The sequence below is a fragment of the Acanthaster planci genome, linkage group LG06 (assembly GCF_054643075.1).
Source record: "Acanthaster planci isolate LZ-2023a linkage group LG06, COTS_SCS, whole genome shotgun sequence".
NCBI classification, from domain to species: domain Eukaryota; kingdom Metazoa; phylum Echinodermata; class Asteroidea; order Valvatida; family Acanthasteridae; genus Acanthaster; species Acanthaster planci.
The window spans coordinates 3,820,779-3,846,338 of NC_141782.1; the positions used below are offsets into that span (position 1 = coordinate 3,820,779).

Consider the following 25,560-nt stretch of genomic DNA (forward strand, 5'->3'; position numbering starts at 1 on the left):
TGTTTTATACATTTTGGCTGTTTGGAAGTTCAAGAAAAACACAAAAGCCACACAATACTGCAATGGATCATTCCCTGGTCCAAATGTGAGAGAATATACAGGCCCATAGGCTGGGGGGGTCAGGGTTCGAACAAACACCCCTCCCCCTCCACGCTCGCTTCTGAGTTCCGCTTGTTGATGGTCTTTTTTTGTTTGTACTGAATATTTTAGTTAATATTCGGCATACAAGCCACGGCTTATATGTTGATTGTCAAGCTCAAGGTGACCACGATTCTGCATATTAATGAGTCAGTCTCCAGTCATATGTACCCTCAGGAAGTTCCGGCAAATATGCACATTTCAGGTGTTTCACAGGGTTTGAAATCAATGTATTTTTGTTAAGTTTATTCAATATTGAAAACTACAGAGTACAAGTCTTACATGCAACCTTTGGTTTTGACAGATATGCAACTTTTCAATTTTGTTTTCCAAAGCACACTGTGATAGGCCTTTGTATAAAAAAATATGTGTTCAAAGTGTCAAAAGTTCCACTTTTGGTTTGACGATCCCCCCACTCTCTGGTCAGGCAACGGGCCTGATATATACCCCTATCCACCTCCCAGATTCATACCCCTGGTGGAGTTACTTGAAGGCTTGGAGTTCACAACCTCAGAAGACGGATAACTTTCTATATTTTGAATACACACCACGTGTCACTCCGAACTTGCCAAAAAGAAAAGCAGAGAAGGGGCTTCCAAAATTAATAAGTACATTAAGTGAGAAATAAATTGGTTTCAGATTAAGCACTGTGTTAATTTTTTCAAGATGTATTTTTGCATTGGGGAGATGTTAATTATATATAACGGGTTTGCCCTTACCCAACGTATATTAATAAGCACTGTAAGCTCTCGGACAAGCACTGAGCATACAGTGCTTATTAATATATGTTGGGTAAGGGCAAACCCGTTATATATAATTAACATCTCCCCAACGCAAAAATACATCTTGAAAATAGTTCGCGGTACCTGCTGCTTCATTTGACTCGGACTGGCCAGCCGACCCCGGCAAGCTCGGTGGTCGAGTGGTTAAGACATCTGTACTAGTAAGCAGGAGGTCGTGGGTTCGAGTCCCACCCGAGTAAGCTTGTGAGGTTTTTTCGCAAGCTCTCGGACAAGCACTGAGCATACAGTGCTTATTAATATACGTTGGGTAAGGGCAAACCCGTTATATATGTTAATTTTTTGTATTGTGTAAGGCTGTTTAACACCCTAGAATCTAAGGTGTACTCATCCTATTCCACAGCCAAGCTCAACCACTTACCAGGCCCACAAACAAACCTTTTCTGTCATTGTGGCATAGGTTGAAATGAGAAAATTGTCAGTCGGAAGATCCGAGACTTCTCAAAATGAAAAATGTTTATTTTTTTCCACCTCTTGGAGGCGCACTATTGTGAAACACCTGTACTGCATCGGTATGTGATATGTTTTTTTTTTAATTCCAGAAGAATCTGAATATTACTGTTTCCATTACGGAGACTTCTGCTGGTCATTTGAGCCCACCCTGCACCTGCGCTACCCATTTGAACTTAGCCCTGCAGGTGCCTCATTCACCAATGACCGTTATGACCAGGCCATGGCCGTCTGCACCGACGGTCGCAGTGGTTGGATATCGTTGAGGGATTTCACCAACCAGTGCCCGGCTGACCCCTCAACATGTGAGCATGGGTTCATTATCGCGATGTGGGTCCGATTGCAGGAAATTACCTCCCACAGACGGAGTGGCTACCTGCTCAGTGTTGGAGCTGAGGAACATGGTAATAAAAGCTGTCTAAAAGCACTCGCTAGCAATAAAACCATGTACAAATGAAAGTGACTTGCTAGTGGCTTTGGCCTCTTCTGTAGACAGTTCCAATAACCATGGTAGCGCGCCATCACTGACTATTTGCAGCGGCCCCCTTTAATGGTAGTAAGCATTGTGACAGCCATTGTACATATCCACTGTCCCATGATTGGCACTCCTTACAAAACCCAACTCAGTGCATGCCGCCATTCAAAGGGGATATCAGGAGTGTACAGTGAAACATTAGTGGATTCGTCTATAGGCACTTCACTGCAGAAATATGGCCAAGACTTTTTGATCGAAGCTCATTATTCCAGTTTGGTATTCAGTTGAGCCAGTGTACCTTGAAATTTATTCTGTAAGAATGAACTTTTGACTTTATATCAAACAGTCCACCTTGGTCTTGCAAAAATCATTGTTACAAAATTGCTGAAAAATTATTGTGCTAGATTAGATGAGTCATTACTTTGACTGCAGTTTACAAATAATTCCAACTTCTGTCTTTCTTTTGAGAAAAATTGCAGCATGCCAATCATGCATAAGCATAGTTCCATAGACTTGCGTAGGCTACATTTGTCTTCTGAGATGTTAATCCCAAAATGGCGTTTTCATATTCCGGCTTAATACATCACATTTCAACTGAATAAAATTCTCAGGTCACCCTCCACTCCTCCAAAAAACAAAGTCTGATCCTGATGGAATGAGTTCCTCTCTCCTCCAGTTCACAACAAATTTTAAACTGTTACTACCGGTAATACATTTGGCAATTTGTAATCTCTTTCCAAAACAAATCTGCATATTCTGTGACTGGCACTTACGGTAAACATTTGCAACCTGAATCAAGGCCTGTGTTAAATATCTCTTTTGACGGAAGTTTTCTTCTTTCAATCTCAGGGGAGAATGGAGTTTCTCTTTTCCAATCTGTCACTGGTATCCGTGTGAAGGTGGTTGACAATCACCTTTCGTGGGAGACAAATATTGAGTCTTCTTGGTTGAGCTTTGGCCAGTGGATTTATCTTAGTATCAGCTGGGCGGGCCAGTATCTTAAAGTGAATGTGGGAGGGAAGGAACTGCCCATTATCGTAAGTCTACATTTCATTTTTTTTTTTTGGATTGACTTTATGAGTAGTCTTTTAACTGTGACAAGAGTCAGTCTTTAAAAAGGTGGTTCTGATGTCAATTAATAACTAGCGATTCACAATACCGTGTGCCATCAAGAGCACTGACGGTGGAACGATTTTCAAAGTGGGGGGACCAGTTGAGAGACCATCAGACATCAGCCATTCATAGGCCAGTCCATTAAGCTCCACCCCATTATAGCACCTGCAAAAAGTGGGGGGCAGGGCACTACGTAATGGTGCCAAGGCAGCCATGCTTTTGTCGATCGTAAACTTGAAAGATAGCCTGTCCGTGGCAACCTCTTAGGAGCACTGTATGCGAGTCGCCCCTATTGTTTACAGTCTTTGCAGTCAGTCTGTTGAGTTGATCCCTGCAGGTGTCCCATGCATTGTCACCTTTTTTGCCCTTTCCAACCCGAAGATTAAATTGTAACAATGCACCTGTATTGTCTCATGCAGTAAGGCATGTGACAAACAGGTGATTTGGGATGATAACTATTTGGTACGATAATATTTTATATGAAACTGCGATTTGAAGCATGCATCGCCAACTTTTAGCCAGTCTGATTGTAACAGTTGATATCAGATCTGAAAGTACACTTGCAAAAAGAAAGACTCCCAATCGGTTGTTCAAAGACCATTGTGAGGTGACCTATTGAGGTTTCTATTTTACCATGTCAACTTTGCCTCAAATCACTGAAAGAGTATGTTCTGGTTTTGCAAAGATCAATTTCTGTTGTCTCAATTGGTAGCAACTCAGGCAATCAGCTGAGATGTTCAGGGAACTAACAGTAAATTAGAAGACATCTTAACGTACTGCTCTCACAGACATTTGCAAATAGATGTATTTGTAATGCCAAGTATAAGTTGTAACTACTGATGAGGAAATTGAAGAAACACTTCTAATTAGACTGGTTCCCTCGTTTGTATTATGGGTTTTCTGTATTTTGTAACCTACCAGATCTGGCTCAGATGTACATCACATGTGTATTGACTTCAGACTTTGTTCATCAAGAAAAGAAATTCAAAACATTTCAATTGACAGACACACATACACAGATCTAGCCTGCCTGATGCTGGTACCCGCTATGTGAATGACAGGCTAGTCATGACCCTCGGCAAGTCCATTCATGGCAGCAGGGGTTTTGTGTCTGCATGTTACGATGATGTTCTCCTCAGAGTACCCGAGGCTGACCAGGAATTGCCCTCTCCAAAGAACCTAAATGGCTCAGTCTGTGAGTAACTTTCAACATTTACAAAACCCTATCAATTACACGTATGTTAGAAATACTTCTAAGTTGAATGGAAACATTTATTTTACCATTGATGATGTTGAGGATGTTGCACATTAGTTTGTCAACCTAAAGAACACATGGAACCTATGGTAATGCTGAGCGTGTCACGCATCTTCAAAGCAGTCAACATTTATTATAGCTGAGGGAAATGATAAACCTGGCAATTATGCTCAAGTTTTCTGTGCTTTTCACTAAGGCGTTTGATCGGGTAAATCACACAATTGTTATTTACAAGCTTTATCTTGGAGTTAGACTGTCAGTTGTTCCCATTATCTGCAGCTTTCTGATAAAACGCAATCAAAATATTAAACTAACTGGCAGTTTGTTTTCTCTTTGTGAAGTGACATGTAAGGTGCTACAGGGAACAAAATGAAGTCCGATTTTATTTCTGAGTCTTGTCAGTGATCTTAGGGTTGGTGGCTGCAGGACATGGAAATACCGAGATAGACTTTTTATGTTGTGCATCTTTGAAATGGGCAAAGATTCCTCAATAGTTGCAAGTTACAGTTCTTATATCAGACCCATTTTAGAACATGCCTGTCCAGTGTGGCAGTCTTCAGTTACAAAAGGATCAAATTGGGTTAATTAAATGCATTCAAAAACGTGCTTGTAGAATAATTCTTGGCAGTGATTATGATACCTACCTTCATGCCGTCAATAGATTGAACCTCCAACCTCCAAACTTTGGAGCAGAGATGTTTAGATTTATTCTTGAAGTTTGGAAAAAAGTTGCTTACCTCTTGTAGGTTTCGTTATCTACTTCCACCGGATAGAAAAGATGTTAGTGGAAGATAGTTAAGGAACAGCACTTAGTCTGGTCCTCATATAGGCCTATCAAGGTGCAATACTGAGTGGTATAGACGATACAAAATCTCTTCTTTGTCCAGAATTTTAACATAAAATCTTTGGTGTTTTTTTTTTAATTTACTTTTATTGTATCTATGTATAAATATTTTTAGTTTATTTTTTTATATTTTTAAATATTTTTAGTCTTAGGACCATTTTATTCAATGTTTGTGCAAACAAATAAACCAATAATACAAGTAGGGCTTGGCTCGTAGCAGCCAAAACTCAATATAAAGGTTTGACTTAATACTGTAGATGACTCATGACATTGTAATCTTGAATCATTTTGGCTTTATCAAGGGGATGTACCATTGAGAGGTTACAGTGCCCCACTGCAGAGCAAGTAACTCAGCGCACCACACACGGCACGTGTTCGATTTATTTTTGTCTGTTTTGTCAGCTGAAGATGAGAACCAGTCATTAGGGCTGGATGAGCCCGGTCCTGAGACAGCCAAGAAGGAGTGCGCCATCATCCATGAGGCAGATTGTGCACTCACCATTGAGGAGTTGTTCTATACAGTAAGTTGTCTGATAATGAAGTTTGTTCGTTTGTTGGGGATTTTTTTTTCATTGTCATATTTACAGTTTGCACAGCTGCTGTGTTGATCAGCTGTGTGATCTACCTGTTTGCAAGATCCAACGCAGTCAAAAATGAATCCAGACCATTTTGGACCAAAAAAGTCAAGCCCTTTCTGCAAACTGCAGAGCTGCATGATTTGTCATTGTTTGCACTGTGAGGCTTTCAGAGCCAACATTGACAGGAATCCAATACCTATTGCAAAGATTTCAGCCCTCCGCTAAATTGATACACAAAGTAGAATCCTTATAAGCACTTTTTGAACCGTGAATTTTCAGATCAAAGAGGAAACAGTTTTGTCCGATGATGCAGTGTATAGTTCCGTGATCAAATTGAATCACCTGACAGAGAACAGAGAAAAATTATCAAGCTCTGAGCTAGATGCAGCCAGCGAGGTGATCAGCCGGCTTGCCAGGAGGGAGCTACCACTGTCCATAAATATCACAGAGGCTGAGATCTACCTGGAGGTTGGTGTCTTGTTGCACTGTTTGAAAGTCTGTGAGTCTACAGTCTATGTAAATCAACAGTGGGCACTCTTGTTATGTTAGTGCCAAGCATCCTCTCTCACTCACGCTCAGCTGAGTTGTATGATGTAGCATTTTGTCTCATGCATTGGGACCAGTTGGTTCAGTGCATTGATCTCAACATAATGCATATTTGAGTCTGCTCTGTGTAGAAGTGTCCCCTCAGTGGCAAAGAAGAGAGAGGCTGCCAGGGACTGTTTCAGTTGGGATGCTTGTATATGCCGCGCATGCAAAGACCACACATCCAATAGAAATTGGTTATGCAAACTCAGCACTGCCTGTGTCAAGTGCATCGCGCACGTCCCCATCAGCACAGCGCCATTGTTGCTATGTACAAAAACTGCAATCTTGTGTTCACACAAGGAGTGGATAGTCACTTCAAGTCTGCCATGTTTGCGGTCAGTGTGTCCCTGGGCAACAATTCTGTCACAAACTCTCTCTCTCTATCAGTTTGCCTCCAAAATGGCAGATTCAAACTGTAGGCCTATGAAGCCCTCAAGGGGCTATGATGCATGTTTTAAGAAACCCATTCCCCACTGAATCTTGACAAGAAACTGACACCGCCTCTAAGGACCATAGGGGTTAGTGAAGTTAAGAAGTTCATAATTGTGTGACTGTATCCCACAAAATTAGGCACAAGGCAAGTTTTCAGCAAGTTTGTTTTCACTTGCACTAGAAAGATTAAAATGAGCTCTTTGTTTGGATGTGTCATTAAATTTGCCATCCTGATAAAAATGGACATTGCATAGGTAAAAATTTGGGATGGTTATTAATTGACATTGTCCAAGATTCTGGTCATCAACTCAAATGGCTTGTTTGACTTACTGATTTTGTAAGGTTGGGTCACGTATGTAAATATACATTAATCTGCCCATACCTGTTTCCCCCAAATATTTTCTAGTTATGTGTGTTTCAAACTTTACTATGTTTGTATCTTTTCCCTGGCAGGACTTTCTTACCATTGTGAATAATCTTCTTCATCCAGTGCATGCCCAGGAGTGGATCTCCTTACAGAGGGTAATAGTTTTCAGTTGTCAGTGTTACTGTTGGATGAGCATATGTCGATGATTCCATTCAAACATAGTGTAATAGAGTCATGTAACAGTAGGTACTCTACCTTAGGAAAAAAATGCAAAAAAAATAAATCCCTCAGAGAAAAGGAAAAGGAAGAAAGAAAAAGCAAGGAAATGGGCTTGAAAATCAACAATTTGCTAAATATTCCTTGGACTCGATGCCTGCCATTATTGATGGTGTATCCGCTCTGAGGGGAACGAAAGAGGGCGTGTTTTTTAAGTACTCACCACATAGGCGCGCATTTATAATGGATCAGTGGCGCATTCGATGCTTAGCACGCTGAGTACGCGTAACAAATTTAGTCCTTAATAGATGTTCTTTGTGTACATGCAGAACCCATACAAAAACTCGCTTGGAAAACTTACTGCCATCTGTCTTTCTTTTGGCGCTTGGGGGTGCACTTCAACTCGGGGTGGATTGATTTGCTGCTGATGATAGTGCTTGCCTGTGTTTTATTTAATCAAAAATGTTTTTCCCTAAAAGGCATATCGAGCTGGTGTCACTTTCACCCCGTTTGCATTGACTTTGTGTCAAATCTAAAAATAAAAGTTAAGCATTTCTAAAAACTATCCATGCAGTCCCATGCAGGAATCACATCACTAATGGACAGTGTGGAGACCTTCACTGGTAAAATTGCTTGGCACTGGAACACCACCATTGGTAATTCTGTCACAGATGTATTGGTCAACAAGGGGAACATTCGTGAGTAATAGAATTTGCTTGAATATTTGTGCAGAGAAAAGTGTTTAAAAGTATTTAGGGGGCTCTAAAAGTCTTCACAAGCAAGTCAAGGATAATGGGACCTACTTTAGAGTGAAGCAAGAATGTAATAAGTTAGTTTTTCAAGATAGTAGCCGACAGATTAATCAGTTAATGTTTAGACATTTTACGTTTTTGATTGTTACATAAAACTAGCTACTCAAGTTATTGGTTTCTTTTAAATTGTGAGTAAGGCAGGGATCTATAGCATTTGTAACTATCTGTGTGATAAACATTAAAGTCTTGCAAAATGTTTCTGATCAAACTGTAGCCCAGTAAACAAGGTGGCAGTTTATATATTATTTCATGTAGAAAACAACCCAATTCTTTTTCATTGCAAAGTACCTGACCATTTCTGAAATAAGTGCAAATGCTTTTAATAAGTATTCTGGGTGTGCATAACTTCTTTCTTTGAGTGTAAAGTTTAGAAAATAGCAAAAACTACCCACTTATCTTTGCATATAACAAGGATTATGGATAAATTTCTGGCCTCTGTAAAAGTTTAATAATGAAGTTTGTTGGTACATTGACTCATTGTAGCTGCAACCATCCACCAATAACAGATTTCTGTCGTTACTTTCCAACATACATTGTTGCAGTTACAACGATGGAAATCATTCCAGAGGATGATTTAAAGAGCAAGAAAGAACTTGTAATTCCAAGACGAAGTAGATTGGAGCAGCTAGCTAAAGACTGGCAAAATGTGGATGAAACCATCTCTATTCCTGGAGATATCTTCGTAAATACACGTAAGGATTGAAAACTCTTACTCGTACTCATCAAGCCTAATGTGGTCAAATTGTCTAGATAGAATGGGGATTCAAATCTGCAACCTTAAGTGCTGCACCAGTATTCTGCCATCTTGACTTTCAATCCCTGTGATGGGAAGTGTCCAATGCGTGTATATTGTACATGACGAGACTTAATAGGAACACTGAAAATAAATTTCTTTCCAAATTGAAAACCACCAACACAATGCAAGATCCCTTATTTATCAAGGCACTGGTATAGGAAACAGGTTCAAATTTTGCAATTTTGAAAGTTAGTTTTCTTAAAACATGTTAGAAATAAGTTTACACTCAGTGAGTTTCCCTTGTTATCAGTGCAAAACACCATATGTCTTTCGTTGTCTACTTTTGTTACTATCAAAACATGAAGTGTGAAATTGTATTAAAGATATTGCCCTCTTGAGAGCAAGACCACATTTAGTGTCTTGAACTTTCTGTAAAAGCCTAGTTATTATTATACTAATAATGAATGTTTATGAGTGCAATGGTAAAAATATTGTCATTTGTTGAAAGATGAAATGTTCCATTCATCTGCAGCCAGCTCAGCTGCCGTGAGATTTCTATTCACATTGTATGATACCCTGCAAGACATGGTTCCCTGCACTGCAACCAATCAGTGAGTATATCATGCATTCTTCTTCAGAGACTGCAGGGGTTAGTAAGTGAAGAGCACACTTTTTGTTACTGCTTCCTACATGTTCATCACCCTTTCACTTCAGGAATCAGTGAGATGGTAGAGATGGAAGAGTTAGCTATCTCGAAGCGACGAAATGAGCAGAAAACCTGTGCATAGTAAAACAAAGTCAAACTATAGTTGTGAGTAGGCCTACTTGATACAGCTCTTCTGAACTGGGGATTGTGCACTTTGTGCATTACGCAAACTACCAATGTCCCCTCCCCCCACCTCCACCCCCAAAAAAGTTTCAAATTATTCCACGTCCCCTTTAAAGTGATGAATTTCAAAAAGCAATTTTTGTCAAAAACAACAAATTATAATAAAAAAATGTATTTTCTCAATTTCATCAATGTCTTTGTAGATTTCAAAAGGTGGATGGGAAATCTCTGTGGATAAATAGCCGAATACTGTCTGTAAATGCTGAGCCACCTGTTGAAGGAATCTTTAAAGAACCCATCTTGATAACCCTCTCACATCAAACAGTAAGTGCATCTAATTTAAGAAATGACAGCACAGAAATCAAGCGCCTCTCAGACTATAGTGTATATAATCACTCACGGTGAAGTTATTTCTTTTGTCTGTATCTCCTCATACAGCCAGTGGCTGATCCAACCGCAGCGAAGGCTGTCTGTGCATTTTGGAATTTCAGTGTGCCGTAAGTACTGCATAGTGACATTTCTTTGCTTACCTAGCTAAGAGGGGAACTTTGCAGAGAAACTGACCTGCCTCCAGCATCTCGTGGGAATGTCCCCTGATGCCGTTCAAGATTGCAAACTTTGCCAAAATTGGGAGATTATTAGCAAATAATTACTTCTGTCCAAAAAGCAGGGCAGGAAACAGATCGAAAATTTCTGGAAGAAGTTAAAAAAGAGCATTTGAATGGAAGTTGCCATAAGTAAGCCCTATTGCAAGCTCCCTTAAGATTGAATAGTGATTGAACGAATTTGCTTCATAGCCAGATAACATTTTTCAGATTCAATCTGACACAGAATTTGTAAAAAGGCATATTCAGTGCAGCCAGTTTGTATTGAAATCATGTAGCAAAAATATGCCGTTCTGTGGGTGTTGAATGGGAGGTGATAAAGCGAACGTAATGAAGTGTTATCATATTAGTTCTTCCAACTATGTTATCATACAAGTCCGTCCAATTATGTTTGAACATGTGCTCAACTTGAACCAACCATGCTTAATTAATGAAATTTATCCATGGCATTTTGTTTGATTCCAGGCACACAATTAACGGAGCATGGGATCGTGAGGGTTGTGAGTTACAGAGTACCAACCAGATGCAGACGGTGTGCCGATGCTACCACATGACACATTTTGCAATCATCATGGAGCCCCAACCGGATAAAGTGAGATTAAAGAAAGTAGTGCCAAAATTAATGTTTCTATTATCTCATGGAATTAGGAGAGATTCACTGAATTAGTAATCAGTAATAAGATGAGCCATATTCAGATGTCGGTTTTTTCATCAAAGACCCAACAACCAGCAAACAGTTGCTGCATAGAGGGCAATCAGGGAATCTTCCTTCAACTTTCTGAAAGCAACCTACTTTCAGCCCCTCCCCAGTTTGGTAGTGTGACCATGACAGTAATTTAAAGGCAGAATGAAAGAATGGAATATAAAGGCTGACAGGTTTGAATCCCACTGCAGTCAATAATGAATCTCATGAGTTACTCAGTTTCTGCATATTTGAATATTCATTTGACCTTGCAAGAAAAAAAGGAAGAGAAAACGAATGGCATGATGTTTTCACAATTCAAGCCAAAGAGTCATCATCTCTGTTCAACATTTTGAAGAATTCATCCTCTTAGGTACACTTGTTTGCAAAGAACAACTCTTTAATTTCTAACATGTTGTTTCTACACTCGACAATCCGTTTCAGGAGCTGAGTACAGATGCAGTTGTTCTGCGCTGGCTTTTGAGGTGTCTGGTATGCTTGTCTGTGTTGCTGCTGCTGACTTTGATGATTGCATACATCGCATCAAAGTAAGTTGTGTCCAAAAACCTTTAAATCTTCAGTTAAATTAAGAAATTCCTCATTTCCAAACTGTTGGGAGTGCCACATTTGCTACATGCTTTGGTAACATGTAACTTCTGAGCAGAGTTTTTTTTACCAGTGATAGTAGGTGCTGAGATTGGTATTGTATGAAGTGTGCTGATTGTTGGGATGATTTAGAATCTTCCAGCACCCACCCCCACTCCCCCACACACAACATTCCCAGGGGCAAATCTAGGATTTTTCAATCGGGAGTGTGTGACCTAAATCTTTTAGAGTTGCAGCCATATAATTAGGGAGGTTGGGTGACTGGAAGCAGAACTGTGTTTTTTACGCCTTTGTCACATATTTGGGCCCTCCCTCTTTTTCTCCTATTTACTCATTTATTTATTTTTTGGTGAAAATGAGGGGCGGGGCTCATGTGCCCCCCAGATCTGGTTCCGCCCCTGATTCCTGAGGGATTCAATTTATTAAAACTTCAGGTATGGAGATAAATAATGAACTTTCTCACAGAATCGACTTATCGACATAATGTGACTACCTGTGACTTCCTTTGTATAATTTAGTACTTATTTGTTCTTACATTGTTCTTTTGTCCCAAAACATTCGGACAGTTTCATGGATCTTTTTGTATGTCACCTGCTAAATATTAGGACAGACTTAAATTTCCAAGTGTCAGTGGAGCTGTGGTCTTCTACAGTCCTACCACAGAGCAAAGACACACAGAGGAGACAAAGCATGTTTCCTGTCCTTAATTTTCAGTCTTCAGTTCAATTACCAGTCCTTGAAAATAGGTTTGTGCGTACTTATTCTTTGAGAAAATGTTATATCATAGGAAATAAACCGAAGCATAATGTCTTGTTCTTGGAAGTAGTAATTTATAATGATGTGCTCTTGCTGTAGACGCTTACACACCTTACGTCATTCCATTCATCTCAACCAGTGCCTGGCTTGTCTCTTGGCATCGTTGGTCTTTGGCCTGTCAGACGTAACAAGTGAAGATGAGGTAGGCAGGTTACCTTAATGCAGTTCCTCCTTAATTTTGTGACCAAACTTGTGTATTCTATCAAAGACGTGCTCGTAAAAAATAATGTACAAGTGTATAAAACAGGCATTGTGGAACAGTAAGCCAATCATTCCATTAAGATCAGCTTGCCTAGCTTTTTTTTCAATCTCCAGGTCTTCTGTTTAGTCTCTGGGGCTACCATGCACTACCTCTATCTTGCTGTTGTCTTCTGGTCAACCATGGAGATATGCCAGCTGTATCATGACACTACCGTAGGGGGCATGGATACCAGTGATGCCATGAAGGGTTTCACTGTGTGGAGGAACAGAATGAAATACTACATGATTGGAGGATGGGGTATGCAGTTGACCAACTAACTTTGTGAAGACTTAGTTTTACTTGTCACTGTTGTTATCGTTTTAACACACAGTATGTTTGCTTCAGCCAGAATATTTTTTTTCTTTTTTGTGGTAGTGTTTCCGCACCATGCTCATGAGTTAGACTTTTCTTGTTTCCTTTCCGGTGCATTGTTTCAACTCAAAGGATAGAATGAATATGTGAAAGCATTCCAAATCAGACCGAAAGCCTGCAAGTAGCACGGTTCCAGCTGACACTAATAGTAAGACACACTTTTGCAGGAATGTGCTTTTCTCACACAGTGCTGAATACAAATGTGCTTTGACCAATTGGTCAAGATTATAAGAATTTTCAAGATGTAAAGCTGTACAGATTGTAAAGGAGCCCCCATTCTATCCATAGTGAGATCAAACTGTGACAATTTAATTATGATCATGTAATATGCTGCAGGCAAGTGTTTAGGATTTGGCTTCAACTAAAACACATGCATCAATGGGAGATACAGGCTATGGTGGCAAACTTCATTTTCTGTAGAAGAGTATACATTCCTTCAGCAGTCGGATACGCACACCGTACAAGCAACTCTTTAAGAATGATATAAATTTGAAATCATGTATCTCCATCATTGCTCTTTCTTGTCATTCTTAGGTCTCCCCGCAGTGGTGGTTGGATTTCTTATGGCTGTGTCTAAACAGGCATACAGACCTCAGGCACATGATCTGTAAGGTGTAGAAAGTAACTGTTGGCCATTTAATAGTGCACTGACATTACAGCCGGGGTTGATGATGATAATGATCACACAGCAGACTGCTTTTAGGCTTATTTTCCTTTTTTACCTATGGAAATAGTTTGAAAGGAGTGGTCTGGGCATGTTGTGGTTGCCATTTATCTAATGTCAACAGTTTTCAAAAGACACCTGTCAAAAATTATTCACACTTTTTCTTTTCCTTTTTTTAATAAGAGTCCAGATAAGATCACTTCATTTGGCATTTGGTTTGTGGTCCATTTGATTTAGTTCTTTGTAACTGTTCAGAACACACTTACAAAACAATCATTCAGAATACAGGAAAAGACTTTTTCATTTTCCAATGAAACACCAGCAATTATACAACTCTCCTTTTCCACAAAGTAGTTTATCTTCCAGAAAAAAGGGAAATGTGCTAGATAGTATTCCCAGAGTGCCCAAAGGGCCATTGGCCCAAATAAATGATTTGAATAAATGGTTTGTTGCAAACTGTTGCGACTGGTTTGAAGCTGTTTTTGGATATCCCTGGTGTTGTAGTTGAGTACTTTAAGAGTACCAAGCTCGCTGTCAATTATTGAACTGGTTAGGAGGGAACAAAGTTGAAGAATATGGGCAAAAGATGGTAAATGCACAAAGCTAAGATTACAAAATAACATGATGAAATGACCTTCACTTTTTAATAGAAATTTAGTTTGTAAGACAAAAGTACTCAAAAAGTATTTTTCAAAGACTTTTCTCCTTAAAAATTAAATTTCTACAAAACAAGGAGTGTCTGAAGTCTTCAATTTATTTTGTAATTCTAATTTTGTGCATCTACTATCACATGACCATGTAATCCAGCTTTTTTCTGAACCAGTTTAAAAGTTGGCAGAGAACCCATTACTGGAGAAATGCTCAACTACAACACTTGACACCCCTTGGCTGAAATGGCATCTGATATCTGAATTTGATTTCATTCCTGGATTTTAGTTGCTGGCTTATTGAGGTGGATGGAGTGCCCTGGGCATACTCTGCTCCCTGTTGCTTGGCTCTCTGTGTAAGTAGGCCTGTATGTAAACTCCCACAAAATATTCTCATTGATTTACAAAGATCTCCTATACTAATTGCCTTCATCTTCCTCTTAGTGCCAACTCAAAATGAAACATTGAAGTAAAAAGTGTTTTGTGCTGGTAGGTGGCAGCCTGAACATGCTAATAATCATACCTTTGGTCAGCCTATATGGATGTCATGTGCAGATGCTTATAAATGTGATAAGGAGAAAACTCAGATAAGATTTGTGCACATTCAGGTGAAATTATTTGTCGCCCATCCCCCTTCCAAATCTTGGATACACAAATGGTGCCATTCCATTTTAAACATAAATTTGTTCTTAAAACATGAAACAAACTATATAGGGAAACTGATAAGGTACTTATAAATGAAATAAAGATGAACAAAGAAATCGACTGGAGCAAGATTTGAACCTGCGACCATCGGAATGCTGTACCGTTGCTCTACCAACTGAGCTATCCAGCCCTATGTTAGTGGATCTTCCCATTTGTCAATATATCTGTTCGGGGGTGCAAGCCAGAAGCCATTAAACCTGAAACACCATATGGCCAGGGATCACGCCCCAATTACACGATACAACCCGGGAAGTGGTAAACAGGGATCACTCAAAGAGGATACAGCTTATTGACAAATGGGAAGAGCCACTAACATAGGGCTTGATAGCTCAGTTGGTAGAGCACAGGTACGGTATTCCAGAGGTCGTAGGTTCAAATCCTGCTTCAGTCAATTTCTTGGTTCATCTTTATAATCATAAATTTGTTCTGTAAGATTCACAATGGAAACAAATCATACTTTAGCTGAGTTCCGTCATTTGTAAGGTAACATTCACCAACCCCATTGCCCCCACCCCCCCATTTAGGGGCTGTTAAATCTTGGTAAGTGATGTGTACAACACCTTTGTGCAGGTGAACATTTTTGTCCTGATATTGGTGATGAGGGAGACCGATGACACGCTGCGCAAGCTGGATAGAACCACAGGCTTCAGGTAGGTATCCGTGACTGAATGGAATGGAGGGGCTGCCAAGTACTACATACAGTGAATACCCAAATTATGTGTATAAAAGGTATTAGTGGAGGAACCATCACATGAATTAACATGCGTGTACTGCATTCGTTTGCACTACACCTGGTTCAAAATGACGTCAGACTTCGGTACTCTGTGATGAATGCCCTGAATAAGTTTAGTGAGAGTATGTATGAGGCTCTACCAGTCAGTGGCTAGGGAGAGGAAATTCTCACCCCTTCAATATCCATCATCTCCAGGACATCCCCTCCCTACATATGAATTTTCTGATGGTCACTGCCTTCATATAATTTTTTTTCAGTAAACTCCCCCCTAAACAAATCTCTCGAAACTTCTGCCATCAGCAACCACAATGATGCAGTCATTTTTAAGCAACAGTTGCATTTTCAAGAGTATTCAGTCATGCAAAAATGTGTCATTATCTATGGGCTATCTATGATTTGTCATTTCTCATTAGGTCCAGTGTACGTGGTGCCGTCTTCCTCACCATCCTGTATGCTGTCACCTGGATGGTTGGTTGGAAGGCAATCTACGGTGGCCCAGTGTGGACGAGCTACTTGTTTGTCATCTTGAATTCCCTTCAAGTAAATCACAACTGTAGTTAAACATGTGCAGTGGTAACACTTTCATTTTAGTGTTGAGCCAATGGAAAGTAATGCAAATGAATGTACATCATTACACGTAGAGTACGAGTGACACGCAAGGAGTTTTACATTGGCAGGTTATAGGTGCCGTGGCCTCATTTCCCGGTACCTCCACAGAACCTTTATAACATTTAAGTTCATAAAAATGAGACTGTTGTCAACATTGGAATCACACACCAGATCAGTTTTTTTGATTGAGAGCAATGTAGGAATAACTGATGGTGTGTTATTACACTGAGCACATTTAATCATTTTTTTTAAAGATTCTGTCAAATTGAAATTGTCCATCACACCAACATGTCTCTTAATCCTCAATATATACTCAGTCTGGGTTGCACTGTTCTTTTTAACTTCTTTACTGCCTATTTCTTAGGCATTAGTTTAGACAATAATATAGGTCCTGACCCTTTTACCTTTTCCTTGCGTTTATTTTCTAGGGATTCTTCTTCTTTGTTCTGCAAGGATTTGGCAATGTGGAGGTAACTGTTATTGTGTTAGATCTTCATTATAATCTTGATAAAGGTTGTAAGCTACTCGTAAAGAAATCTGTGTAAATTCAGGTGTGTGCCTGTATCTTCATGGTGGCATCAAATATTAAATATCAATCCTACCTTACCCGTTTGGTTTCCCTTCTTTGGAAAGAAAAGTCAGGCAGAATCAAGGTTGTCTGAATACATCCTTGTCTGTGCTTTTCATGCACCTTTAAATTGCTTTTTCAAATGTCATTAATATGGTTACTATTTCTTTCCAGGTGCGAGCACTCCTGTGCCGAGATGATCCAGACCTGGAGCTGGCACTAGCCAATAATACCTCTCTTGTGAGTAATGAATGTTGCAACGTCCACCGGGCGGTCGTTGGCCAGATTGGGCGATTGACTTCCTAAAGTTGGAAATGTGTAGGCCTACACTAGAAATTTCCTAGCCTAAGGAGTGGAGGCTGTACTCAATAAAAGCACCTCATAGGTGCACAAGGTTGGCTTTCAAATGAAAGAACAAGATAAAATGCTACTTACAGCAGTAAGTTCACCCTGTTGTTTCTTGTCTGTAGTCACCAAAAACGTAACATCTGACAGCTGAAGGTTTCCTGGACATTGTCCTGCATTCCTCTGACTGCCGCCTCCACATCGCTGTGTGTGCTCACATGTCTGAGCAAACACGCCAAAAATCTTAATTTGCATTCAGAGTGGGCGCTCTGCCAACTTTGCAGCGGCGCAGTATATCATTACAATAGTTACAATTGTTATGACCAAAGACTACTTTTAGCCAATCATGAAGAAGTTTAACTGTGAAGGCTTGTCAGACAATTTCTAGCTACCCAGAAGCTAGCCTATTGAAGAAATATAGCAACAGCGCTTGCACGCCAGCTAGGGGCGGAACCTGAGTCTCTGCAGGGTGGAGAATAAACTCCCGGTAAGGGATGGATTGGATGACTCGGCCTTGATCACTCATGTAATTTTATTCCTAGTTGATCAGTCCAGACACCATGGGTCCTAGGTACCAAAAGAATGGTTCGCAGGCCTAGGCCTGAATTGAATATTCGAATGCAAGAAAAATTGCACTATGCACTATGCAGGCTTGTTTCAAGCAGATTCAAATAAAAAGCAACAGAAATCTTACAACGAAATCTTGCTTAATCGTGGCTGGAGATACTCCTAGATATGAGACGCTATTATAGTGACTATAATATACAACTGTGTGCGTTATTGCAACTGATTTTGTATATGGTTTACTTTAATCCTCAATTACCTGCTGGTCGGTATGACCGAATATTTAGATATTCAATTGAATTGAAGGTTGAATATTCAAAAAGTGAATTATTTGAATTAATTCAGCCTGTTAAAAGACTAACTGTTAAAAGAAAACTATATGGCTTGGATATGCAAATATTATCCAAATCTGATCTCAATTGCAGGTGCTGGAGCAGCCAAGAGAGAAACCAAGTTATGGTAAGATTGAAGTTTGCAGAGCCCCATACCTTACCTTAATTATTATACCTATCATTACATCCACTACTGTTTCAAGTACCATGTCTACTGTATCACCTTCATGACAGGTGGATCTGTAAGAAATATTTTTGGGTTGGGCTAAACTTGAACTGAAAAATGTTGGTGTCCTCTAGCAAAGGAAGTAAAGACCATGTCAAGCTAGGAACAAGGGCAGGTTTAAAACAAATTTGTTTAGGAGGTGGAGAAGATAAAAAAATGGGGGGCAAAGAATGCCGACATATTTATGTAACCTTTTGTGGCCTTTTTAGGGGTGAGGCTAATTGTTGGGATTTTTCCTCTTTGGAAAGAAGGGAAGTGAAATGTCCCCCCAATTCTCATTATTAAAAAAATAGACCAATCAGTCTCCTTTTTTATTGAATTGACATTACACTTTGATTGTTTGATTGTGAAATGCAAAATATTATACCTTAACCAAAAAACAATTTGGGGAAGACCACATTGTGATGATATTGTTTCATCTTTTTGAAAGGCTGAGCCAATGTCACAGTCGCCCAAGGAAACATGTTGCTATCTCTCACCACACAAAAGTCGTCCGTCCATGGAAAGAATAATGATATGAAGCTTTTCATTTTTCACACGAGAAGACAATTCATTCCTGGTTTGGGTGAGATGTCATATCTAAAGTTCTGCTGAAACAGAATAATGTATATGTCTTCTCTTGTGCTTGTACAGCCGAATCTGCAGTTTATGGACCTGAAGACCCATCGCAACCATCAAGGAGATCTTCTCATCAGGTTATCTATTAGTCATGTGGTCCCGTGAATAGGGCCAAATACAGAAGTATGTACGGAAATAAATCTCTCTGTCATTGTAGCCTTGGGAAATGTTTGGAAGGAGATATACACATTGTCTTGCAAATTGATTTCCAGATAAGAATCCGTCTTGACGTTTTTCCAGCAAGGGAATTGTAAGTGGGAAATACCAAGATATCTACTTTTAATTTGCAGATGAAATTGTAAAAAAATTTGTTTGTACATGCTTCAATGCATGTTTACCGAAGATCGTATGGGATTTAACCTTAAGCTTTAAGCTTGATCTCATTGCTATTCCTGAAGACACGAACAAAATGGGAAGATGGAATATTGATCACCCTTTGGGGGATTGTGGTGTTTTTTGGCCTTTTTCTAATTTCATCATAGAGGTAGCTTGTTAAGTTGGAAGATACCACTCAAACGACATTTTCCACAGCTTTTAAAGTCTCACATTTTGGAGTGCTTTTCTCACCTCACTGCAGACACGTCTAACTTTGATTTCTGAAATTCTTAAAGAATCTTCTGCACTTCAGTTCCCCAAATTGGCTGATGGTCATGATACACAACAAATGGGAGTCAAAAGGTTTGTTTTTGTACAGCTAAAGTAATACTGTAACTTTCTCTAAAATGGTCTAAAATTCCATCTTGTGTTTTCTTAGGTAAAGAACGGTCATCTTTAAAGTTCTTTCTGAAAGTCACTTTGGCAAGAAAAACACAACTTGAGTGATTTTGGAAACAAAATTTCTTAATGCTTTGGTCTTGAAATATATTCTTCAAAGAGGGAATTCAGTTGAAAACTGCTAGCTTATAATCGGACGATCTGTCCGTGCAGTGCATTTAAAAATTTAATTCCAATATTGTCTTCGTGTATTGACTTGCAATGATGCAAGGAATCAGCTCTTTAATACTTTCAACTTTTAGAGGCAATATCTGTAGTTTTACTGAGCCAGAAAAGTTCATGAGGTTGCCATTACCCAGATGAGATAGGTATAAACAACATTTTTTAGAAACCTCTTCATATTGTTATTAGTAGCATCTGAGTACGAGAGGTCGCTAAAATTTTTGTTTTGTTGCTGAGATATCAGTATGTGTTAATGTGTTCCTGTAGTGTAAGCCTATTTTGGAATACAGTCAGGAAGCAAACTTCATTTGAAAATGTAGGTTTACATGGGGTTATGTAATTACAGAGTAAATTACAGCACTGTTCTCTTGTACTGTAAACTCTTCCTTGCTTTTCAAAACTTCAAGAGCTTAAGTGATCAGAAGTTGTTTGTTTCAAGTTATGTGCTTATCTGTGATTCAGTTGATGGGGGACCTTTATCAGTATTTGTGTTGTGAGATCATGAAGATAGAGAGGTCTGTTCTAGTTTAGTATAATGTCAGTTGTATCTGTCATTTTATTGTTCAGTTGTTGAGTATTATCAATTATTTGTTTTGAATCTGTAAAATTGTATGGCTTAGATATCATAAACAAGGTATAAACTTATTTTATGACACATGGTATGTCAGAGATTTTAGCATAATGGGGTGAAACTTTCACCCATGACCATGCATCAAGAATTTATGCCACAGTCTGTCGTGGTATGACGTTGGGCCGGGTTTAGGGAAGCCCCCCTCCCCCCCCAAAAAAAAGATTCAGAGTCCTCACCTTGATCATTGGGAAAGTCACAGTAAAAGGTAATTTGGGCAAATAATACTAGTCGGAGTACTTACAGTTCTGTCCGTTTATTGGGAATTATTTTAGTTTCTAAGGATTTCAACAAATTGCTTGAAATAACATGGACAGAATCTTTATATGTTCACCCATATATAAATTAGAAATGAGCAATATTAGGAATAACCAATAAAACCTATCCTTTATTGCACTGATATTGACTGGAATTCCCTGACATTCACTTCCCTGTCGCTGTACTCAGATGTATCACCAAAACAGTTTGATAAATCATCATAGAATTCCAATGAAAATTCAAACTCAAACCATTAGATACCCTCTGAAAAAAACTAGTTTTGTATTATATAATTAAGTAATTTTATGTAATTGCCATGTTTCTTTTTTTATTTTTGAGACAGTGCTGCAGTTTCATGGTAGGTAACTTTGCACTTATGTATAAAATAGGTCTTATGTTTTGTAAAAACTGGGGCAACTTGATAACTTCGGCAGAACTACCGGGGGGATGGCCACATACCCCAGAGGATGTTTGGCCCCCTCCAGGTGGCCCCACCCCAGTTTGGAATCTTACGTGAACGAAAACTATTTACGAGCTGTTGATTGTTAGCTTTCAGCCTCACATACCCCAATTTAACCACCACCCCCAAAGTTTCATCTTAGTTATGCAACTGCAGAATACTTCACCAATTCTGCGTTATAAAATATTCATTTTCAAAGCTACAGATTAAAAAAATTATAATAGGCCTATGCGCACCAAGTGAGATCCTAAAACTTCCTTGGGACCGGTTTATGAAAATGTAGATGGCTATAACTGTCCGCTTTCATTTTAGTGATCAGCGTGTTGGGATGGGGGGTTGTTCAGAGGATAATGTCTAAAGAAATTTTGTATTCATTGGCTGAAACCGCACGGAAGATTGAGATCTTCTCCCAAAACATGAGATTGACGTCTGAATATTTTTTCATCTCATTTTATGTGTTTAGTAGTACAGTTACGCAAAATGGCGCCACCATCACACAAACACGCGTCCAGGACCTATCAGCACTTCAGTTGCTGCCAATACTCTTTGTGAATCTTTGTTTTGGACATTATCGATTAAACATGGCCCAGGCTCCCTGAAAATCAATACGAAATGATCTTGTCATTTATTTAAAAGCTTAACACAGCACCTTTCTCTGCTGATTTTTATTGTAACTCAAAAAGGTTCGACATGAAGATCAGGGTTTGTAGTTTTGGTGACTCGTTTGACTTAATGTCTTTTACGTTGAAGCAGACAAACCAGACTTTCAACTTACACCTCACTTTGTTGAGGCTCCGAAGAAACTGTTATTTAAGTCTTGAAAATCGATCAACTTCTTCGCACAGTTATTGATTTCGGCTTTGCGTCATTCGCTAGCAACTGACGAACCTTGTAGTGAGCTTTGTGTAGCGCGCACCGTTATGTCACGTTATATGCAAAACCTTCAGGCCGTGTCCGTGAAGTTTTTTACTGTTCAATCATCAACCACTAAGCTAACCTTTTCCTGGCGATGAACGACAAGTCCATAGGATGTCGGTATGTAAGTACGAATTCAATATAGGCAATTATGTTTTTTAACTGCAAGTTGTTATGAAGGAGTTGTAATAGTGAAAAGTTGACCGCAGATACAGTTTAAAAGCCCACTGGCAACTTCGGAAAGTTGGGATATTTATTTAGAAAGGTCATCATTCGCCAGGTTTTTCAAATACTGAGAAAAAAGATGAGAAGCCACACAAAATAGAAAATGAACATTAATTACTCCCTGTAGCAATTAACTCGATCTGCACTTGGCAGATGTAGGTTTGGTTTCATTTTTAAAAGGTAATAAACATTCAGAGAGTCTAATGCACTCAATTCCTAATTTCTCGCGGGTAAAATTTCCAGGGGATAAAAAAACACGAGCGCCATTAAAATTAGAATGCATAAACATTAAATTTGACTTGTATCCCGCCTTATATTAAACAGATGTGACAGATCGACGGCTCTGTTCATTGGTGAAAGAATACCTTTGCGGATGCCAACAAACGATAATGATATTGATGAAACGATCTGAAACGAGGCCGAGCAAGCCAGTCGGAGACGGAGATATGAGATGGAGACGTTTACGAGGCGTGTTATACACACAAATCGACCGAAGCATGCAGCTGTCTACCTTAGACGATATGGAGGGCTACCCTGATAAAAAAGAACCCCCTTTCTCTTTCCGACTTCCACACCTTGACTCTCCTCTATAAAAAAGTCTTTCTTTTCATTTACATGTTTTATTGCATTTTTCATGATGATTCATATTGCGAATAATAAGCTTGCGGTGTGCGCAGGCGGTCTGCGCGGGCGAGGCTTAGCATTTCTCTGTGAGATGTTTTGACCATGATTTTCGTGATTGCTTTCTATATCTTTAACATATTGTTTCCATAGTGCCGTATTTGCTTATATGTAAACAAATCAACGCAGACAGGTGAGGAATCAATTTCTCATGTATAGTGTTATGATAAAAAAATCATAGTTTAACAGTTTTTGAGAGACGTAAACAACCGCTTATACTGATTATTGTGTTAAATTTGTCAGTACCCAAATTATCATTATTTAAGTGATGCCATAACTCTGTTTGGAAATTCTGTGACTTATTTCTGTCGACAAGAACCCAATTCTGCTGACTCCCAAGACTATACTTGAAGCCTATAACTTCATTTCATTGTACACTCAAAGTGACGAATGCTATATCTCTGAAATGACCATTGACCAAAAGGTTCGAGTATGTTTTGTTAGCGAGATCATGAACATTTTAAAGTATCTGACCACTAACTAATGACGAATATGCGATTATTTCAGCTGTGGGAACTTGTTTCTTTTCTCCTTGCTTCAACGGAGCTGCATGCGTCGATGATTCGGATTTGATCCAGTACACGTGTGACTGCACCGGCACCGGATATGAGGGAACTCACTGCGAAACAGGTAGAGTGTTAAAACTCTCAGTCTCAAATAAACCTTTTCGTACTTTGTATTTAGGCCTACACAGTTTGGAGTTGAGGGTTAGGGCTAGAAAACTTCGAAACTATTGTTTTCAGTTTCGGAGATTTGTTTTCTTTATTTCGAAAAATTTTGAAAGATTTTGCCGTAGTTTCTAGATCATTATGCCATATGCCTTATTCCTCCACTGTGACCTTTCCGTGACGTCACAATAGGCCCTCGGCTCATTAGTGAGAGTGAAAATAGCCATCTATAGGCCTATCCGGTATCCTGGTTCACTAGTTTGTAAATCTACGGTCTATTCCCCTCTACCGCTGCGTCTCACAAAAGATTTGATCATTCCGGAGGAACATCCTTTTTTCCAGGAATGAAAATGAGCTGAGGTATCTTCCCAAGCACTTAGGCCTAATAAAAGTTGGAAATTCTCCTTATCGATCCTTACGAAATCAAAATTCTCCTTTTGTTAGTGTTAAGGGAATAATCTCGATATCCCAACCGATGGGAGAAATTTGAAAGAGGACTGTGTGTGCATCATTTAATTTCCAGTCCTCTTCGCAACATTAATTGTAACTTATATCGAAACCATTATATTTCCAAATTGGTCACTTGGGAGACATTTTGTGGTAAATTTTTCAACATTAGGGAGACATCGATCATTAGGAAGACATTTCAATGTCTCCCTACTGCTCCAACTACCAGAAGGAGGCCGAATTTTACCGTCCAAATTTTGACTCTAAATTGAAAACGTACAAAGTTTGGTTCAGACCAGATTAGGGAATATTTAATTATGGGACAGTAAAGTTTGTGCACGTTCCTATGGGAATGTCTCCCAAGTGACCCATTTTCGGTAGTATGTAAATGCCTCATCTTTTCGTGGATAATACATTTCCATTCCATGATGAATCGAAAGTTTTGCCATTATTTTCAGCAATTGTATGAGTGTCTTGGCCCATTTACGGTACTGCACTGTACTGTACTTCGGTTTTGCAATAATCGCAGAAGTGAACCGATAGGTGGCGCTACTACCAAACATGGCGGGATATTTGGGTTACTGATAAGCGAGTCGGCGCTAGTTGTTCTTTCTGGATTTTGATTTTGACCTAGGCTGCAGACAGGGCCTTGTCATGATTTCGTTGGTTAGCAGTAAGGGGAAGGTTGGCATTGGTTTCAGGATGAAGAGTTTTCCAGATGTTACGAGTTTCCTCGTTGGAAAATCCTCAGTGCAGGTTGTCACGATTGTCGAATGGGGTTTGGGGACCCGTTCCGAGGCTAGTCCAGTCCTACATATAAAAGGGAGACCTACATTTTAACTTTTGGATCCACGTTGGTAGATGACTATGACATCATGCTCAGTAACTGTACTGGGTTAGGGTTGATGTTGTGTAAAGAGGGAAGGGTTTTGAGGGAAGTTATATGAGGGGAAACTTTTTTTATTGACACGACAGTTGACACATGTCATGCTTCATTGCATCATGTTGGAAGCGAGTCCAACACTTGGACAATTTTAGGCTTTTCTATCTTTCATTTAATTTGCTGTTTCCATTTTTTAATTTCCAGAGCGAATATGTAGCAAAGATCCTCAAAATATATTCCCAAAGTACAGAAGAATCCTTGCCATAGGCCTACTTGTTCTTTTCAATGATAGACTTTTCAAGGAGATTTGCATGCAATTTAAAGTCAAAATTGAATTTTGTTTTCCATGGAGTGATCCCAATCACGGGTGCGGCCATTTTGGTTTCCAATGTGTGATGTCACGTTTTCATTTTTCCTGGTTTTTCGTGTGAGAGTTATGTAAAAAATTCTTGCGAGATTTGGACAGAGAATGAATTAACAAGCTTTTTGATGG

General features: G+C 39.3%; 2 protein-coding genes and 1 long non-coding RNA gene across 7 annotated transcripts in view; 2 read left to right on the forward strand and 1 right to left on the reverse strand.

The window, feature by feature from the left end:
• LOC110986109 (uncharacterized) overlaps positions 1-21,834 on the forward strand; it is a 32,023-nt gene extending 10,189 nt beyond the window's left edge. Inside the window, exons 9-31 of the mRNA XM_087138485.1 lie at positions 1,481-1,792; positions 2,713-2,900; positions 3,982-4,171; positions 5,478-5,596; positions 5,933-6,121; positions 7,127-7,195; positions 7,831-7,954; positions 8,611-8,760; positions 9,337-9,415; positions 9,837-9,957; positions 10,072-10,130; positions 10,704-10,830; positions 11,365-11,468; positions 12,382-12,484; positions 12,658-12,841; positions 13,490-13,562; positions 14,556-14,622; positions 15,542-15,621; positions 16,118-16,244; positions 16,742-16,783; positions 17,056-17,121; positions 18,216-18,249; positions 18,982-21,834. Coding sequence (XP_086994611.1) covers positions 1,481-1,792; positions 2,713-2,900; positions 3,982-4,171; positions 5,478-5,596; positions 5,933-6,121; positions 7,127-7,195; positions 7,831-7,954; positions 8,611-8,760; positions 9,337-9,415; positions 9,837-9,957; positions 10,072-10,130; positions 10,704-10,830; positions 11,365-11,468; positions 12,382-12,484; positions 12,658-12,841; positions 13,490-13,562; positions 14,556-14,622; positions 15,542-15,621; positions 16,118-16,244; positions 16,742-16,783; positions 17,056-17,121; positions 18,216-18,249; positions 18,982-19,055 — 2,681 coding nt within the window. The 3' untranslated portion in view covers positions 19,056-21,834. The remainder of the gene's footprint in view (positions 1-1,480; positions 1,793-2,712; positions 2,901-3,981; positions 4,172-5,477; positions 5,597-5,932; positions 6,122-7,126; positions 7,196-7,830; positions 7,955-8,610; positions 8,761-9,336; positions 9,416-9,836; positions 9,958-10,071; positions 10,131-10,703; positions 10,831-11,364; positions 11,469-12,381; positions 12,485-12,657; positions 12,842-13,489; positions 13,563-14,555; positions 14,623-15,541; positions 15,622-16,117; positions 16,245-16,741; positions 16,784-17,055; positions 17,122-18,215; positions 18,250-18,981) is intronic.
• LOC147798743 (uncharacterized) lies at positions 11,392-16,435 on the reverse strand. The gene is made up of 4 exons (XR_015425739.1): positions 16,148-16,435; positions 15,532-15,663; positions 12,694-12,796; positions 11,392-12,457 (listed from the first exon to the last, which is right to left on the reverse strand). It is a non-coding gene; the product is annotated as an uncharacterized LOC147798743 (long non-coding RNA).
• Positions 21,835-22,139: 305 nt separating the features above from the next.
• Positions 22,140-25,560, forward strand: part of LOC110986089 (uncharacterized) — a 58,200-nt gene continuing 54,779 nt past the window's right edge. For 2 of the 5 annotated variants that reach the window (XM_087138103.1, XM_087138105.1), the window contains exons 1-2: positions 22,157-22,287; positions 22,713-23,699. The gene's annotated coding sequence lies outside the window, so the exon portion shown is untranslated. Of the gene's footprint in view, positions 22,288-22,712; positions 23,700-24,753; positions 24,941-25,560 lie in introns of those variants that run through there. The other 3 variants (XM_087138104.1, XM_022247708.2, XM_022247709.2) reach the window with 3 other exon arrangements.